Source organism: Convolutriloba macropyga, chromosome 3 (assembly GCF_964194025.1).
Source record: "Convolutriloba macropyga chromosome 3, txConMacr16.3, whole genome shotgun sequence".
Classification (NCBI taxonomy): domain Eukaryota; kingdom Metazoa; phylum Xenacoelomorpha; order Acoela; family Convolutidae; genus Convolutriloba; species Convolutriloba macropyga.
Genome location: NC_134470.1, coordinates 79573690 through 79590969, shown reverse-complemented (window position 1 = coordinate 79590969; position 17280 = coordinate 79573690). Strand labels below are relative to the sequence as shown.

The window sequence follows — 17280 nt, the reverse complement described above, 5'->3', positions numbered from 1 at the left end:
GATGTGAGTGGTATCATTAAAAACTCGTTCAGCCTAGAATTTGAAATTAAAAAGGTTTTTTGAATTTCGTATTTTTCGAGGAGTTATCGAGGATTGAAGTTTTGTGTGAACCTGTCATATTTGGTATGATTTCGTTCACTTGTAGTGTAATTTTTCTTCAAATTATGATCTTTTCTTTAAAAATTTTTCATTCAAAATTACATTTCACGCCACAAAAGGAATCAATTTCGTATTCCTAATACACCAAAGGTGTTAAAAAGAATAGTTCTGGTCTCGTAGGGAAGTTTACTATAAAAAAAGTTCGAATTCTATTTGAGAGCGGTTTTTTTTTAGAAAACTTCATATTTTTAGGTCACCTAGAGACTGGTCACTTTTCAAATCGATGTTTGGTTAATGATAAACCTGATTTACAGTAAAATGACGCCTAATGATCAAAAAACACGTTTTCAAGGAATCGCACATGTTTTTTATGGCTTCTGTAATTTTGTAATTAGAGCTTTTTGTAATTTTTAATGAAATTTTGATTTTGTTTTTGAGGTTTTACTGAATTTTTGGAGCCCTATGGCATATAATCGTTGGCTAAATATGCGATGGGTTTCGTAATAAGCATTAGTGAAGCTATTCAGTGCTCTGATTGGACAGCTAATGACTGTTAAGACTTTATATATAAAATTTCGAATTTTTTTTAAATTAACCGACCATAAACTTATCTTTCTTAAACTGTCAGTCTCAGTACTGACATGATCCCCTTCCTTTCTACTGCAACCAAAGTACTGCTCCCTTTCTACTGCAACCAACCTATGGCATATAATCGTTGGCTAAATATGCGATGGGTTTCGTAATAAGCATTAGTGAAGCTATTCAGTGCTCTGATTGGACAGCTAATGACTGTTAAGACTTTATATATAACTTTTCGAATTTTTTTTTAATTAACCGACCATAAACTTATCTTTTTTAAACTGTCAGTCTCAGTACTGACATGATCCCCTTCCTTTCTACTGCGACCAAAGATAGTCTGTTTAGCGGTTTGGTCTTCTAACTATTGGTTTCGTGACTTCGATGCCACAAAATTTCAAATACAATTTTAAAGTTTTTCGAAAGTTTCGTATTTTGAATCCTTTTTAATTTTTGTCACATTATTCTAATTTGGATAGCTCCCGTTGGTTTGGTGAAGACGTTCAATTGATCATAGATAAAAATTTCAGAGAAACGCTTATGATTTAAATGGCTTCGACACTTTCTTCTTGCACTATTCTACCCATGCATGACAAACATCTTTGTTGTTTTATTGAGTCATGACTGAGCGTATTTATTGACTTCTGTTGAAAGCTATTGAACTTATTGTCTGTTAAGACTTTAAAAACAATTTCTCATAAAAATTTTTGATTAACCAATTTTAAATTTATTTTCATGATTTGTAAGAAATTCTCAGTAATGACCAAAACCCCATCCTTTCCTTCTACAGCAATCTAAATTATTTTGGTTACCGTTTTTTTAACTCCTGGTTTTATGGCTTCGATGCCACAAGATTTCAAAAAATTTTTTAAATTTTTGGATATTTTTGTATTTTTGGTTCCTGTTGAAATCTTATCACATTAGCCTAATATTTATAGCTCCCATTGGTTTTGAGAAGACGTTAACTTGAGCATAGATAAAATTTTCAGATGAAAGATATGGTTTAAATGGCTGCGAACTTTTCTCGCACTTTTCTAATGAATTATTGGTTTCTGTATTTGTTTTCGTTCCATAGTCATAAGACTTATTGTGATATCCTTTTGATTACCCATGCATGACACACATCTTTGTCCTTCTATCGAGTCATGACTGAGCGTTTTTGTTGACTTCTGTTGAAAGCTATTGACTTTAACGGCTGTTAAAACTTCAAAAAAAATTTTTAAAAAAATTTTTTGAACTTTAACCAATCGTAAACTTATCTTCGTGAACTTTACGAACGCCTCAGTAATTACCGAAAATCCTTTTTTCCTTCTCCATTAAAAATAATCTAATTTGCGTCTTTATCTTCATACTATTGGTCTGATAAAATCGATGCACGAGTTTTCATAAATTTTTTGGACATTTGGAAAATTTTTGGATTTGTTCAAAGAAAAGCTTATGGTTTAAATGGCTTCTCGCACTTTTCTACTGAATTTCTGGTTTTTGCCTGTATTTGTTGTTGTTTTCTTAGTCAATGACTTATTGTGTTGTCTTATCGTATCGATGACTTGTCAATGACAAACATTCTTGTCGTTCCATCGAGGCATAACTCTTATGCTCCCATCGAGCGCTTTTATTGCCTTTTGCTGAAAGCAATTGAGTTTAATGGGGTTGATACTACCGGTTTTCTCAGAAATTCTGTGCTTTTTATGTATTTGTTCATATTTATTGATATTTTGAAGTCATATTGAAAAATAGAATCTCAATGCTAAAAAATTAATGGATGATAGAAAAGTCATTACCGCAAAATTTTTTTTTAATGGCTTCGACACTTTTCTCGCTCAATTTTTTTGAATTAGCGGTTTTTGCCTATTTATTTAAATCTTTTGGTAGGCGTAAAATGCTGACCGGTCTGAAAAGCTTGTAATTGAGTATTCAAGGATTGATATTAACTGAGGCAGTCATTTTATAGCGAATAGTCTCAAAGTTTATGATATTATTCATTTTAATGATTTTTTGAACTTTTCAGTTTTTGTTTTTTTTTCGTCAATTTGTAGCATATTCTCATTATTGAGTGGTCTAATTCAATTTTTTGTATTAAAAAAATTTGAATGTCCAGTGATATCATGTCGTAACTGGTGTTTTGTTTGTGGACAATATGCGTTTAAATAAAATTTTAGTGGTGTACTTCTGTTTCTTTTTCTCTTCTTTTATCACATTTGCGTAATAACAGATCCCAATGATTTTCAAATGTGGCCCAAATGCACTTATTTAATCTTTCAGTAAAATTTTAGTTGCATTTGTATGAATGAAAATGGTTTCAGAATGAATGTTTAGTAAATTTATTAAGAATTATTTCGTTAAAATCTAATTTTTTAAGGACTCTAGAAATTATTTGGTTTAAAAATAGTTGATTGATTTTCCAATTTTGCCTTATTTTTTCCTTTTGTCGACTTTGTTACCTAGTCTCATTGAAGAAAATTGCCATCTGCTGTATAGTATGGAGAAAGTAAATTTGTGCAGTTACGGTTTTATACGATTGTATTTTGGCGTTTTTACTAGGTGCGTTCAAATTTAGATACTTAGTTTTCGCCGTGGAATTTTTGTTTTTGCTTCTCTTGTTGTTTGTTATTTTTTCGTAGTTTTTTCAATGAAAGATCTCGTCAGCGGTGTAATGAAGCATGGCATTATGTAATTCAATAAGTAGTTAGGTTTTTAAACCTTTTTTAAACTCAAACATCTATTTTTATTATGTCTTCATTTGGTTGACAATTAAGTCAAAAGTGTAGATGAGCTCGGGTCGGAACATCATGTGCAAACGCACATTAACGAGCATCCTTGTTTTATTCTGTTCTCAGGTGTATCAAACCCAACAATGACAAGGTACCTCACAGAATAGAGAAGGAGAAAGTGATCAGTCAGCTCAAGTATGCTGGGGTGGTAGAAGTATGCAAGATCAGGCAGAACGGTTTCTCTTACAGGTAACAAACACCTCTTTAATGACCAAAATTTTTTTTGTCATTTCTTAGGCTCTTTCTATAACCAAAACACCTCTGATCAGACCCTTGTGCGACAATTGTCCGGACCATATTGCGACAATAACCTGTGTGTGACCATTTATTTTGGATAGCACATTATACATTATACTTCCCTTCCTCTTTGGGCGGCCCCAGATGGCCTGATCAAGGCTGGCTTGGGTCTGGAACCTCGACCTGGGTTGCACCAAATAAGGGTTGAAAATTTTGTTAACCTGCTGGTAAATTAAAACAGGCTGAATTTTTTCAGATAACTATTAACATAAATTCACCTATGCCTGCTATGAAAATTATGTTCATCAATAACACTATTATCATTAGCCGTTAACACAAATTTCTATTTTTCTCTGGTTTGACAAAATATAAGCTACTTTACTTTTATTACTAGCAATCCTCAAAATATGGGCGTTAGACACTTTACGAGGCCCGATTTGATTTCGAGCGATATTTTCCTTCTGCGGCCAGTTATTGAGTAACTATGATAACAACGAAATAACAAACAATTTCAGACCGACCTTTGCAGAGTTCATTGAGAAGTACAAAATGTTGCTGTTTGGAGCAACTGCTGAGCTAGAGTCCAGTGCCGGAATCGCCAAAGAGATCCTCGAAAAGTCACTTATCACTGGCTATCGAATCGGCAAAACCAAGGTGGGTTAGACAGTTGCAAATCAAAAAATGAAAATGTTTGATTTGAACGTTTTCTAACAAATAGATCCTCGGAGAAAAATAATTTCTGAGTACTAAGTTGAGCATTTTTGTTTTTAAGCTTGTTAGGTGGCGAAGGATGCGTCAAGAAAAGCGTCATCTGAAACAAAAAAAAACGTTTGCGAAATTTTTGAAAGACGATTAACTTAGTTTGATTTCCAGAGTCTCTCCTAAAATATCCAAAACATTGTATAAACATTTGATTCACAATTCATCAAATGCCAAAAAATATATTAAAAGTAAAAGTTGAGATTTTTTAATCATCGATGCGGCATCAATTATTTAATTCAACATTTTCTTCTTCTTTTTGCGCAGATTAAACAAAGCATTATATTAATATGGAAAGTTCACCCTGTTGCTAGAATGATTGTTGCGTTTTGATTTTGTGAATTGAAGAAAGCAATACAAAAAGAATAAATATAACTCAAAAAGAAACTTTCGCAAAATTATTGAATAACTTGGTTTGATATTTGGCTTCTGCCCTGAGATAACAAGGAGAACAGGTATATTAAAAATTTTCAACCCGTCCAATGCCAAGCAATATATAAAATACCATGAATCCCTACATGTTTAATTACTACTTTGTTATCTGGTTGTTTTGGATAAACATAAACAAAATTGGGGGTATGGTTCGAGATGGAAATACGAAACAGATATGTACGTGAAGCTAATTAATTATGAACTAAATTCATGCAACTATTTAAGGAAATATCAAGTGTAAATAAAGATTTTTCACGTTTGATTGATCGGGGCCAAATGAGCACTTGATATCAAGTGAGCATAGACTGAACATATAATAAGTGAGCATAAAATGAATGCTTGTTAAGTGAGAGTAGAATGAATATCTAGTAAATGAGCGTAGAATGAATATCTAGTAAATGAGAATAGAGTGAATATCTATTAAGTGAGTATAGACTGATTGTCTAGTAAAACATAAAATTATCTAGTAATAGAGTATAATATGAATATCTTGCAATTAAGCAGAATGAATATCTAGTAAGTGAGCATTAAAAGAATATCTAGTGATTGAACATATTGTAAGTGAGCATATGATGATTAACTACTAATTCTATATATAACGAATATGTAATAAGGGGCATCCATTTGTTATCTACTATGTGAGCATAGGATGAATATCTAGGAAAGGAGTAAACAACGAATATCTTGTAAATGAGCATTGACTGAATTCTGGTAAACGAGCATTGAATGAATATGTAGTAAGTGAGCACAAAAAAAATATTTAATGAATTAGCACTTAATGATTACCTAGTAAGTGAGTGTCATGGATAAATTATTACACAATTTCTCCTTGAACATTTTTGATTTTCATATTTTTTCAAGTACCGTTTTAATGGTCCGTGTGATCTCTCTACGACTCCTATTATTTGTGCATGTAGTATGTTCTAGTCGGAATTCAAGTAGTGTTGAAAGTTCCTTCTGCATTTTTGAACTGAATTGAGTGCCTTGGTCAGTCCACACCGAAATGGCTATATATGAAAGTCACACAAACCACTGCATTAGGTATTTGCATACTGTTTCAGCAGAAACTGAATTGAGTGGTTGGGAAAACAAATACTTAGTAAACACCTCCTGTCATGTTAAAATATATGAAAAACCACTAGATTTTGGTAATGGTCCTAATATGGCAACTCCTAACATATCCGCTGGTAAGCTTGTATTTGAACTAACTGGAGATTTTACTTGTCATCGTGTTGAACAGTTGTTAATGCGCTGAACGAGAAATTCCATGAAGCCAGAAATAATATTTTTTCTGAATTCACGGATCTTCTTCTGTTTTTCAATATGGCTATTCATTTCACAGTTATGAATTCTTTAAATCAATTTTGTTTGTAACTGCTTCAATTTGCTTTATGTAGTTTTTATCAGTGTGTTCAAAGATCTTTCTGCATAAAAGACCATTGTCAACTATGAATCGACTAAAATATTTATGGTAATTCTGTAAGTGGTATGAACTGTACTCTACGTTTGGTCTTTTATTGTTTTTCAACCATTTTAGAACCTCTTGTATGTTTTTATCTAACTTCTGTTCTTTCTTCATTTTGATTGCATTAGCTTTAGCTTGATTGCATTATTTAAATCGTAGGAATAAATAGGTTTAAATTCAGAAAGTTCATTTATGCTAGGATCTTTCAACTGTATAAATTTCTCAACTTAAACCATTCCTCAACCGGAGACAAGAGTGAGACAATTTTATAACTGGTTCAAGTTTAATAATGATATGTGTTGAGTGAATGAGTAAATGTAATTGAGAAAACTGTTGATTTTCTGTGGTAAAAATATAAATATTTATTTGATCTAAATCTAGTTTTTTTAGAGCAATTAGTGAGCTCAATTGAACAGGCACAGTTACCATTATTTGGACGCTTTGGTTAACTTAAACTACACCTCCAGAGAGAAGCTCTGTTTTATTTCACTCTCATGGATAAATTTTTACCCAGCAATTTCTCCCTGAATATATTTGATTGATTTTGAAGGAGATTGAATTGCTAGATTGTCGTTGGATAAAATTGCTTGTAGTGACTTGCTGAAAAGTTTAGTAGAATTTTTGTTTTTAGAATTTGACTGAATATTGCAGTTGGATTATTTGCAAGATTGTAAAAAAGTTGGAATTAATGGAGGATCATGAAACAATTGCGTTTTTTGGAAATTTGTGTAGTTTAGTTGAATATGCTAGTTCATTTGATTGGGACTCTGCATCGAACCAGCAACTAAAAGAACTGTGCAATCTTTTTACGAATTAAAAATATGAGAGACTTAAGTTGGTGAAAGGAAAAGCAGAGATGTTTAAAGCTGTAAATGTTGGGAGACGGAAAAAAGAAATCAGAATTGGTGATAGAGAAGGACCTTTGAAAGGTTACGTTGTAGATTCGATTAAAACAAACTTACGTTTGGTTTATGTCTTGAATAATAGAAAGTGGTTCTATTTTACAGACGAAGATTGTCCTGAGTTTTACTCGATTTTATCTGGCATATATTTTGGAAATACGACAATTCATTTGTCGCCCAAAATGGCCTTCAAGAAATTTAAGAAAGTTCTTATTTTCTTTGCGTAGTTTCTATGGTTATACAATTCATCAATGCTCCTCATTAAAGCTAAATGTCAAAATTTCAAAACGTAGAGGCAAAGTTCTCTTTACTTCAGAGGGCCGAGATATGACTCAAATTCTTTATCACATTGAGATTTCAGATTAACAACATTTTTTTATTATTACCCCAGTATTTCGACAGTTTTCTCTGACAAATATTTGTTCACTCAACAGATACCTTTATTAAACTTGAATCATTTCAAAATTTTTGACGAAACCTGATTTCTCTTAGTAAAGCCAAATAAAAAGTGATTAAATGGCAATGGACGTTTCAGATTAACAACATTTTTTTATTATTACCCCAGTATTTCGACAGTTTTCTCTGACAAATATTTGTTCACTCAACAGATACCTTTATTAAACTTGAATCATTTCAAAATTTTTGACGAAACCTGATTTCTCTTAGTAAAGCCAAATAAAAAGTGATTAAATGGCAATGGACGTTGCGGCGGCAGCAACCCCAATTGCAGCAACTATCTGGGGTGTAGCACCTACTTCAGTGCCACAAACAGTCATTCTTCAACCTTTTGTTGCTGGCCCTCTTGAGGAGTTTATAATTTTTCGAGAGCAATTGGAGATTTCAATTGAACTTGCACAAGTACCAGCAATTGAACGCGTTGGTTATCTTAAACTACACCTCCAAGGCGGTGCTCTGAATTATTTCCTTGAATAACCTGACGCTGAACGCAACCCGCTGACTAATGCGCTTGCAAGTCCCAAGTCTCATTATCTCAGTGTAAATTGCGTGGAATTGTACAAATCGAAATTTCATGAACACAAATTTAATCTCTTTCAAATTGAATCAAATATATTTAGGAAAAAATTGTGAAATTTTTTATCCATGACAGTCAGTATAGAATGAATATCTGCTAAGCGAGCAAAGAATGGATATCTTGTAAGTGGGCATAGATAAGTATCTAGTAAGTCAGCATTGAATGAACTTCTTGTAAATAAGCTTGGACTGAAGACTATTGACTGAGCAAAAAATCAGTATCTAATGAATGAGCATATAGCTAATACAAGTGAGCGAACATAGAATGATTATGTAGTAATAGAGCGTTGGTTAGATGGAACGTAATAGATGTAATCATGTCAATGTATACTTAGAAGCGTTGATTTTCGACTCATGGTTCTGAACAACCTTAGCTTGAGTTCTATTCCTCGCTTTGTTTAGAAAAAGTCTGCATTTTTGAGCATATGATTTTATTATCTCACGATCGAATTCTATACAAGAAATTGAACTTGATGACAGCTTTGTCATATTTGATCAGTGAAGAGATTGAAAAAGCGATACTGTTGTTTAATACAAAAATGCATCGGAAAGTCATTAAAAAGGAATGGAGAGCATTTTTTGTTTCAAGAAGATAAATTGATGATTGAATGTCTGCAGCTTTTTTGATTATTGTCTGACGTTTTCAACCTGTAGCTGACTTAGTTCTTTTTTTTGAGAGACTCTTATAAATGTTTTAAGTTTTTTAATTTAAAACTTCCAAACTGCTTCCATTTTAATTTTCTTTTTAAAAGTATATCTAAACAACCGAAAAAGAAGCAGTCTTTGCGACCTATAGTAGAGTTTTTTTCTGTGTACGGGACCAATAGAAATGTGTGGAAATTTTCTTTGCATAATCAATGTTTTAATAAACATATTTATATAATGATGAATATATATTTATTTATATTTATTTTAAAAAATAAATGTATATATATATATATATATATATATATATATATATATATATATATATATCAAAATTATTTATATATAATTGTTCTCTTTTCCTGCTATTTCTGTTTTCATTAACTCAAAAATATTTCAACTTATGAGCTGCAAAAAGGCAGAGCTATTATTAGATTCCAATCTTAGGCGTCCTTTGGTTGCTGTATAAATATTATGTATTATCTTTGTCTTAACAGTTTGAGTGTAAGGTTTTCGACCATTTTTTGATAAGATTTTTTTAGTCAAAGAATCGACTTCACGGCGTGACCGAATACTGAATTCTAAATACAATATCTACAAGATTGCTCAATATTTATTGGACCTTGTTATCGTTACAAATGTGTTCTTTTCATTTCAGGTTTTTCTGGGCTATTCTCAGCAGGAGAGACTGGACCACGAGTTGAGTCGGGTTATCAAGTTTGCAGTCACTTTGCAAAGATATGCAAGGGGTCTCATCATCCGAAGGAGACGACGCCTTCTCAACGAGAAGAGAAAAAAGTCAGCTGTCATCATTCAGAAACGTAAATTTTAATCCTATTTTGTGACTCAGTGTTTTCTAAAAAATGTTATATCCTTTATAGAGCAAAGTTCTCATTGGTAACATGGCGTTTTTTTGTTATCAAAATTCTTTCCGAATTTGCTCATTCTTAAAACTAGGACCACAAAATTTTTGTGGTCATTGACTAATGTGGGGGGGGGGGGGGGGGATAAAAAACACCAAAACCGCTGTCAGAGTCTCAATCGTTTATTGAATTTTAACAATTTCCCGCCAAAATTGTAAAATTTTAAAACCCAACGGTCGGGGACCAAAAACTTCTCCCTCAAAAGAATGATGTTCCGAATCAACGTTTCAGCGTACTTGTGTCGGAGAAAAAACACAGAAACGTTTCATTTTTGGCAAGTTCTGATTAATTAAATTCGATTTCTGAAGGAGTAAAAGAAAAACCAGCAAAATACAAAAGCAACCAATTTGAGTAATTTTGCGCCCCAAAAATGCTAATTTTTCCATTTTTCTTTTTTTCCCCAGCAACTTTCAAAAAAAAAAACACAATCCTAAAGGCAGGGTGAATCAAACCTTAGTATAGTGGCATAAAAGCAAATTTACGCAAGTCGAAATTTGCCAATTTTGCCGCATTTCAGTAGTTTTTCTAAATTAGTTCTTTCAAAATTACTCTCTCAGAGCAGTAGCCATTTGGGTAACCGTACTGGCATCTATTATATTAAATTTGAAGCGCACTTGAGCGCAATTGTTAACAGCGCTCCTGTCTTCAGATGTCTTTACTATCCTCAAACATGCAGCCTACACCACCATGCTTAAACTTTTGATCTGCACATGTCTGTGCTCGTAAGCAATGCAGCTTATCGAAACAAGCGAGACGAAAAAGCCAATTGCCAAAAATTTGCGTATGTAATCAGTTCAATAGACAAAAGCAACATGCTTCGTTAGCGCAAGGGATTAGACCTATGGTTGTGACGGGAGAGGAATGAATGCAAGCCCCAGTAGGGTCGGAAAAGGATGCATTATGTACTGGGGAATCTATTATGTTAAATGTCAGTAGCTTTTGAGCGCAATTTTTCACAGCTTCTCTATCTTCACATGTTTCTACGATCTTAAAACATAAAGCCTACATCACAATGCTTAAGTTCCTGATCTGCACATGTTTTTGTGCTCATTAATAATGCAGCTCAGCAAATATGAGCAAGACAAAGAAGCCAATGAGGAAAAGTTTCCGTATGTAGTCAGTTCAATAGACAAAAGCTACCGGCGTCTGTAGCGAAAGGGATTAGAGCTACGACTGTGAAGCGATAGTTACGGGTTCAGACCAGAATAGGGCGGAAAAGACTGCATAATGTACTGGGGCAAAATATATGCTTTATCTTCCATTCTTCATCTCTTTTTATTTATTCGTTATTTATTTCTTCCTTAAATTTTTTTCCGTATTTCCTCATTTTTCTCTTCTGCTTTTCATTCTCTCCCTCTCATCTATCTATCTATTATGTTAAGTAAAAGTTGCACTTGGGCGCAATAATTATCAGCGCTACTTTCTTTGTGATTTAATGGTCCCTAAACCTCCAGCCTACACCACCATGCTTAAGCTCCTCATCTGCACAAGTTTTTATACCCATTAAGAATGCAGTTTAGCAGAAACAAGCAAGGCAAAATAGCCAATGACCAATAATTTGCATATGTTTTCTGTCCAACTGACAAAGGCAACAAGCGTCCGTAGCTCAAGGGATTAGACCTATGACTGAAGCGAGAGTCGAAATTGTTGCATAATTTACCGGGGGTAAAAAGTTTATGGTTTGGTTGTCTGTTTCTTGCGTTCTTCATCTCTTTCCTCTGTTCGTTATTTTTTTCTTCCTTTAGTTTCTTCTTCATTCCCTCATTTTTCTTTCTGCATTTCATTCTCTCCCTATCATCTATCTGTCAATTATGTTGAATAAAAGTTGCAATTGAGCGCAATAATTAACAGCGCTCCTATCTTAATGATTTAACGGTCCTTTAAGATGCAGCCTACACCACCATGCTTAAGCATTTGATCTGCACATTTTTGTGCTCATTAACAAAGCAGCTTAGCAAAAACAAGCGATTCAGAAAAGCCAATGACCAAAAATTTGCGTTTGTTGTCAGTTTGATAGACGAAAGCAACAGCCGTCTGTGGCGCAAGGGGTTGGGCCTATGACTCTGAAGCGAGGAGCGCGGGTTCAAACCCAAAGATGTTTGGAAAAAGATGCATAATGTGCTGGGGAAAATGAATAGTCATTTAGTTGTCTTTTTCTTCCCTCCTTTAGTTCGTTATTTATATCTTCCTTTCGTTCTTTCGTTGCTCCTTCATTCTTTCTGCATTAGAAAGGTCAATAGGCGTAAACAATCGGCATCCCTAGCGTAGAGGATAAAACCCTTGACTGTTAAGCGAGGGAGAGGGGTTTGAGTCTAATTAAAGGCGGTACAAGACCGGGACAGCATAATATCCGGGACAGCAAAATTGAGAACTTGGTTTTCTTTTTCTTTGGATCATTTTTTTGTTCATTTTATATCGTGCCCTCTTTTCTTCTCTTTCTTTCCAATCTTTCTCTTTTTCTTTCCTTGGCTCCTAATGTGCATATATGTTGCGCTCATTCAGCTGGCCGAGGCAGGCGAGCCATTGGAGCCACTGATCAAATTTTTGCTGATTCAGAAATAGGAATAGACAAAAGCAACACGCATCGGTAACGTAATTGTGGGGTGCCGGTTGGCGCCAAAAATAGCTTTGGTTGTTTGGCCGAAAGAAATTGATGTTTTTTTCTTTCACTACTGTGTTTCCCTCCTGCTACTTTCTTCATTTTTCTTCAATGTTTCTCTTATATTTTCTCTTCTATATTTTCCATATATTTCGAGTGCTATGTCTCCATGTTAAAGCGTCTAATAATCACCTGTTTTAAGTGTCTTTTTTTATGCGGTCATAAGTATTACAGGCGTTTTGAACGCTCTCTTTCACCATGTGTAAGCTGGTTATCTGCACAAGTTTTAACGCTCCTTATATATGCAACTCAGCAAAGCCAAAAATGTTGCTCAACAGAAAGTTTCTGCTACATAGGGTAAAAAAAGCAAAAATTTGCGTCGGTATTGTAGTCGTTAAAACCTATGCCTGGTAAACGAGGGGTATATGGGTTCAAGCCGAAGTTAGCACGAAACAGAAAGCCTATTTTCTTTTGATCTTTCTAATCCTTTAAATGATTTTTGTTGTGATGCGTTCGCGGGCCTGCTAGAACTAGATTAAAGTAAAATACATTCTCCAACGCATGTTTGTCACGTTATATAAACCGTAGTGCTACTATATGACCACTACCATAACCCCTTTTGATATTTGCCGACAATCATTGGTATAATGCAAGACAGCCGAAGTAAAAAAGCCGATTTTTTTAGATTAATTTGACTTCTCTCAAAAACATTTTACAATGGTAACTGATTACTCAAAAAATTAAACTCCTTGATTTGTCAGTACTTTCAAATAAAAGTAATGGAATTATTACTATATTATAATTCTAACGAGACATGGCCATTAAATTGCAGAGAAGAGGGTAAATTGTATCTTTTCGGCTCTTTTAAAAGTGGTTTAGGTTTCGGTTTTTTATTCGACTCTTTTTAATGACAACGCTGTTTCATGCGATCGGTGTTTGAGGGTCTCCCCACGAATTTGAGAAGGCTCTTAAGATGTCTAGAAAAGAAGACTCACTCGCTGTAATTTGTATTGTGAGACACTGAAAAGCCGTCCATATGCTTGAGTGTGCTCACTGAATGCAGCATTGCAGTTTGTCGGCGATCTGATGAAACGTGATCAAGGTGTTTTTTAGGAAACATAATTCCTCGAATAATGGTTTGTTCTGAAATGTGTTCTTCTTATCTATAGTTCATGGTGTTCGTGAAAAGGCCAAAAAGATGTTTGTTGTAAACACAGAAAACAAAATACTGGAATTGCTTGAGGATAAAATGAAAGATGATTCGTTTTGGAGAACTCAAAATGGTGAAAAGAATCTTTCTGACCAATTTTTAAGAAAATGTGACAAAAATTTGGAATGGTGGACTTCATTGTTAACACCTTACTGTCTCTGATGAGTTAATGTTGTCTGTTCAATTAATTTTTGGAATGAATACGAAACAGGAAACGAAACGCGTACAATTTGTAGTGGGTTTACTGCTGAACAATTTTAAAGATTTGAGCGAAAATCAAACAAAATATTTCATGGCAACCTAAAATAATGCAACCGCTGTTTCATAGCGACCGAAAGTTAAAATTTCCTATTTGAACTATTAGCATTATAGTTGTACTTCAGTGGAATAAATTATAGTATTCGCAAAACCTGGCAGCAATGGCGCATCCGATCCAATTATTTGTGATAAATTTGAAAACGAATATAAGGAAAAAGAATTGCTAGTAGTACGTAAAAGGAAGAATTGTTAAATTAGCAATAATTTATACCCCAATGGTTGATATCATCCTTGGATATCACACCAACTCACTGCTATTGTTGTGGCAGTTTACCAAAGCAATTCAAAACTATAAATAAGAAGAATCGGTAACGTGCTTTTGCACATAATATTCTAGTCCGCCAGATTCCTTAGGCATTAGCGATCTTTTAAAATTTGTTGAAATAGGAAACAATTTTTTTCGAGTTTTGAGAGCAGCATCAAATTGGATATACTTAACTAACAGAAAGCTATTTGTTTTGTTTTACTCTATTAGATTTGTGCATGCTTTCGCGGTGGAAGACCGTTTTACTTTGCGGATTGGATTTTGCGGTGCGAAATCACAAGTTGGTTTTATCACTAAAGTTGCGGCCCGAGATCAAGAAGAGAGAAAGCAACTGAATTTGAATTGAATAAATGAAAATTTAACTGAAGTGTTTATAAACAAAGCGTGAACGTATGATCAGACATGTCTGATCACGAGGCGGGAAACAAAAGGTAAAATGAATAAACAGCAACTCGTGACAGAAAATTTTAACAAAGTTGAACAACAGAGAGTGATGGGCAAATTAAAATGAACTAAATAAATACACTGAATTAAATTTTACTGCACCGAATAAATAAGAAGATACATTCTCACGTATTATATACCCCTTGATTCGAAAAAATAAAATTATACTTATAGAAAAATTTTATCTGTAGAAATAATAATATCAACAATATTTACAAACTAATACTTGTTGCCCGGTTAAATAAACATTAACAAAATATATACTGGTTATAATAACTAATAATACGATATAATATTAAACTTATGAGTTTCAAAGTTTGAACGACAGATCATGAGTTTCAATCATAGCTCTCCTGGCTTTCCGCTTCATACACCGTCATTGATCTTCATCGAGAGTTGGGGTTTGCTGATCAAATAGGGGCCGGACTTGCGGGTCGGTTGGCGATACTTCTCCAATCATTGGAGAAATATTATCCTCCTCGTGTAGCTGGTCTGCAGTGGGCTGTACCGTTTCAATCACCGATACAGATTGGGATTGATAATTCTCGATATCACCTGCCCTGCGTGATTGTTTTGGCGGCTGTGCATTTGTAGAGTCCGACGAGGAATTATCGAAACCGTAATACGAGGAACTAAGGCAGTTTTTTATCGGAAAAGCGTTTATTCTGCGTTGTAGGGGCTGCTGGAGCGACTTGTTGAAGAACTGATGGTGAAGCCCAAGGTTGTGGTAATACTGATTCGGTTTGTGAGTCGGCTTGGTCAATGTTGTGCTGATTTCGCAGCGTCAGGAAGTTTGGCATTTTCGAAATGCGCCCTGGCATCGCCCGTGAAGTGTCTGAGCGTGAGGAGGAAACTGCTTTATCTTTCGAGTAAATTGCTTTATATGGCTTTGGAGCTGTTCGTCGATAAGTTTTTTGCTGATGCGAGGCCCACGGCGATCAGCATAAACTTTCAACAGGGTTTGCCGTTCTTGCAATGTGCCAAATTTAGCAATGTCGCTGTTCCTCACAGTCACGATTGCTTTGCCCGTTTCTTTTATTGTGGACGTAGTTGGTCTGACTTTGATGATATTTAATCCTGGGGCTAGTACCTCGAAGAGCCCCTCGAGATTCTTTTTGGAGCGTCTCTTGCCGTGTATCTTCCGAGCCAACCTGACGTGAACCGCTCGCTCTGTGAGGGCAATTAGTCGGCAAGTTATAGAGTGAAGAAATCTGGACTCCGCGTCTGTGCTCTGCATCTCACGTTCATTCGCGTCCCTCGTAGCCGAGTCATACCCATCTCAACTTCGATATCACTCCTGTAGCCGTTGATCCATTTGTCATATGGGAGGAGGTCTTTAGGAGTAACAGTATCCTCATCAAATTAGTGGTTTATAATATTCTTGTATGAGAGATTAGATAGCTTAGGTTTAGTCGAGATTACGCTCAGAGGGGTATTAGGTTTTCTGCCAGAATGCGCTCCGAAGGGCGAAGTCTTTGTTGTTTTCTGTTTACCTATTCGCAATTGGTGAATAGTAATCTTTCTTGCATGCTTTATATTGAATGAGTCTGTAGCCGATTTTCTTCATGAATACATCCCAGTCTATTCTTAATCGGCTGAAATAATCTTTCTACCAAACCAATAGCACGACGGTTGTTAACTGGAGCTTCAATAATTTCAATGTTATTTCTATTGCAGAAGGTCTGTACATGATTCCCAACAGGACATTTTGCTTGATCCAAACGAAAAGAACGGTGAATTCTTTGATTTTCGATATACAAATCAAAAATATTAAGACCTTAGGACCGTTGGCTTTTTCATAAATACATGCAGTAGGATACTTAGGATACTTAGCAGAGAATCGATCTATAGCGGCTAAGAAATATATTTCATACCCGTTTTCATCAAAAAATGGTCCCCCAAAATCAATTCGAATTTCCTGGTTCGGTTTGACACATGGTTTATGCTGTTGAAATCGCCTGGCGGGAATAACAGGTTTAAGATTTTTACCGATTGCTTTGCATGGTTTACACTCTGTTGATTTAAAGATAAACTCGCTATTCATGTATGGCTACCAGCAGTGGGTGGCGATGCATATCATTCCTCAGGTACCTGGGTGGCTCGCATGTATATCCTCTATCAAAGCTTCGCGGAGAACATTGGGGATGGCTACTTTTTCGTCAACGTATACGCAGCCAGCGCGAACTTGTAGGTCTCTCCCATAAGGGTGAATATATGGACCAAGTTCTTTGAGGCGTGTGTTATTGTTATTTAGTATATAGTTACGGACCTTTTTTAGGACTGCGTTTTTACTAGTGGGTGAGGCAATGGGCAATTACTGAAAATCGTGCCTATGATAATATCGAAAGTGGGTATTTGAGGGCTAGGCGTTAGAGGAATGGTGACACTGGATGATACTGCTGGGTACATTGGTGTAGTTGAGGTAGATTGAGGATTCGCTCGCAGTGCGAGAGGAATTGAGGGTTGTTGAAGTTGGATTCGCGGGACGTGAGGAGTCATATAATCAGGATCGAGTGATTCGCTTATTAGAAAGTATTATAGTTTTATTTAACTTGATGCAGTTGATATCCGAATTTTTAGTGAAATGGAAGTTGGGGTTTATA

At 34.9% G+C, this 17280-nt stretch overlaps 2 protein-coding genes across 3 annotated transcripts in view; one reads left to right on the top strand and one right to left on the bottom strand.

The window, feature by feature from the left end:
* The window catches only part of LOC142336504 (protein SSUH2 homolog), a 611495-nt gene that overhangs the window by 498784 nt on the left and 95431 nt on the right, over nucleotides 1–17280 (bottom strand). The gene's annotated exons all lie outside the window — the stretch shown is intronic.
* LOC142336498 (myosin-IIIb-like) overlaps nucleotides 1–17280 on the top strand; it is a 76664-nt gene that overhangs the window by 39142 nt on the left and 20242 nt on the right. For both annotated transcript variants that reach the window (XM_075385385.1, XM_075385384.1), the window contains exons 21-23: nucleotides 3513–3635; nucleotides 4199–4337; nucleotides 9577–9739. In XM_075385385.1, coding sequence (XP_075241500.1) covers nucleotides 3513–3635; nucleotides 4199–4337; nucleotides 9577–9739 — 425 coding nt within the window. The remainder of the gene's footprint in view (nucleotides 1–3512; nucleotides 3636–4198; nucleotides 4338–9576; nucleotides 9740–17280) is intronic.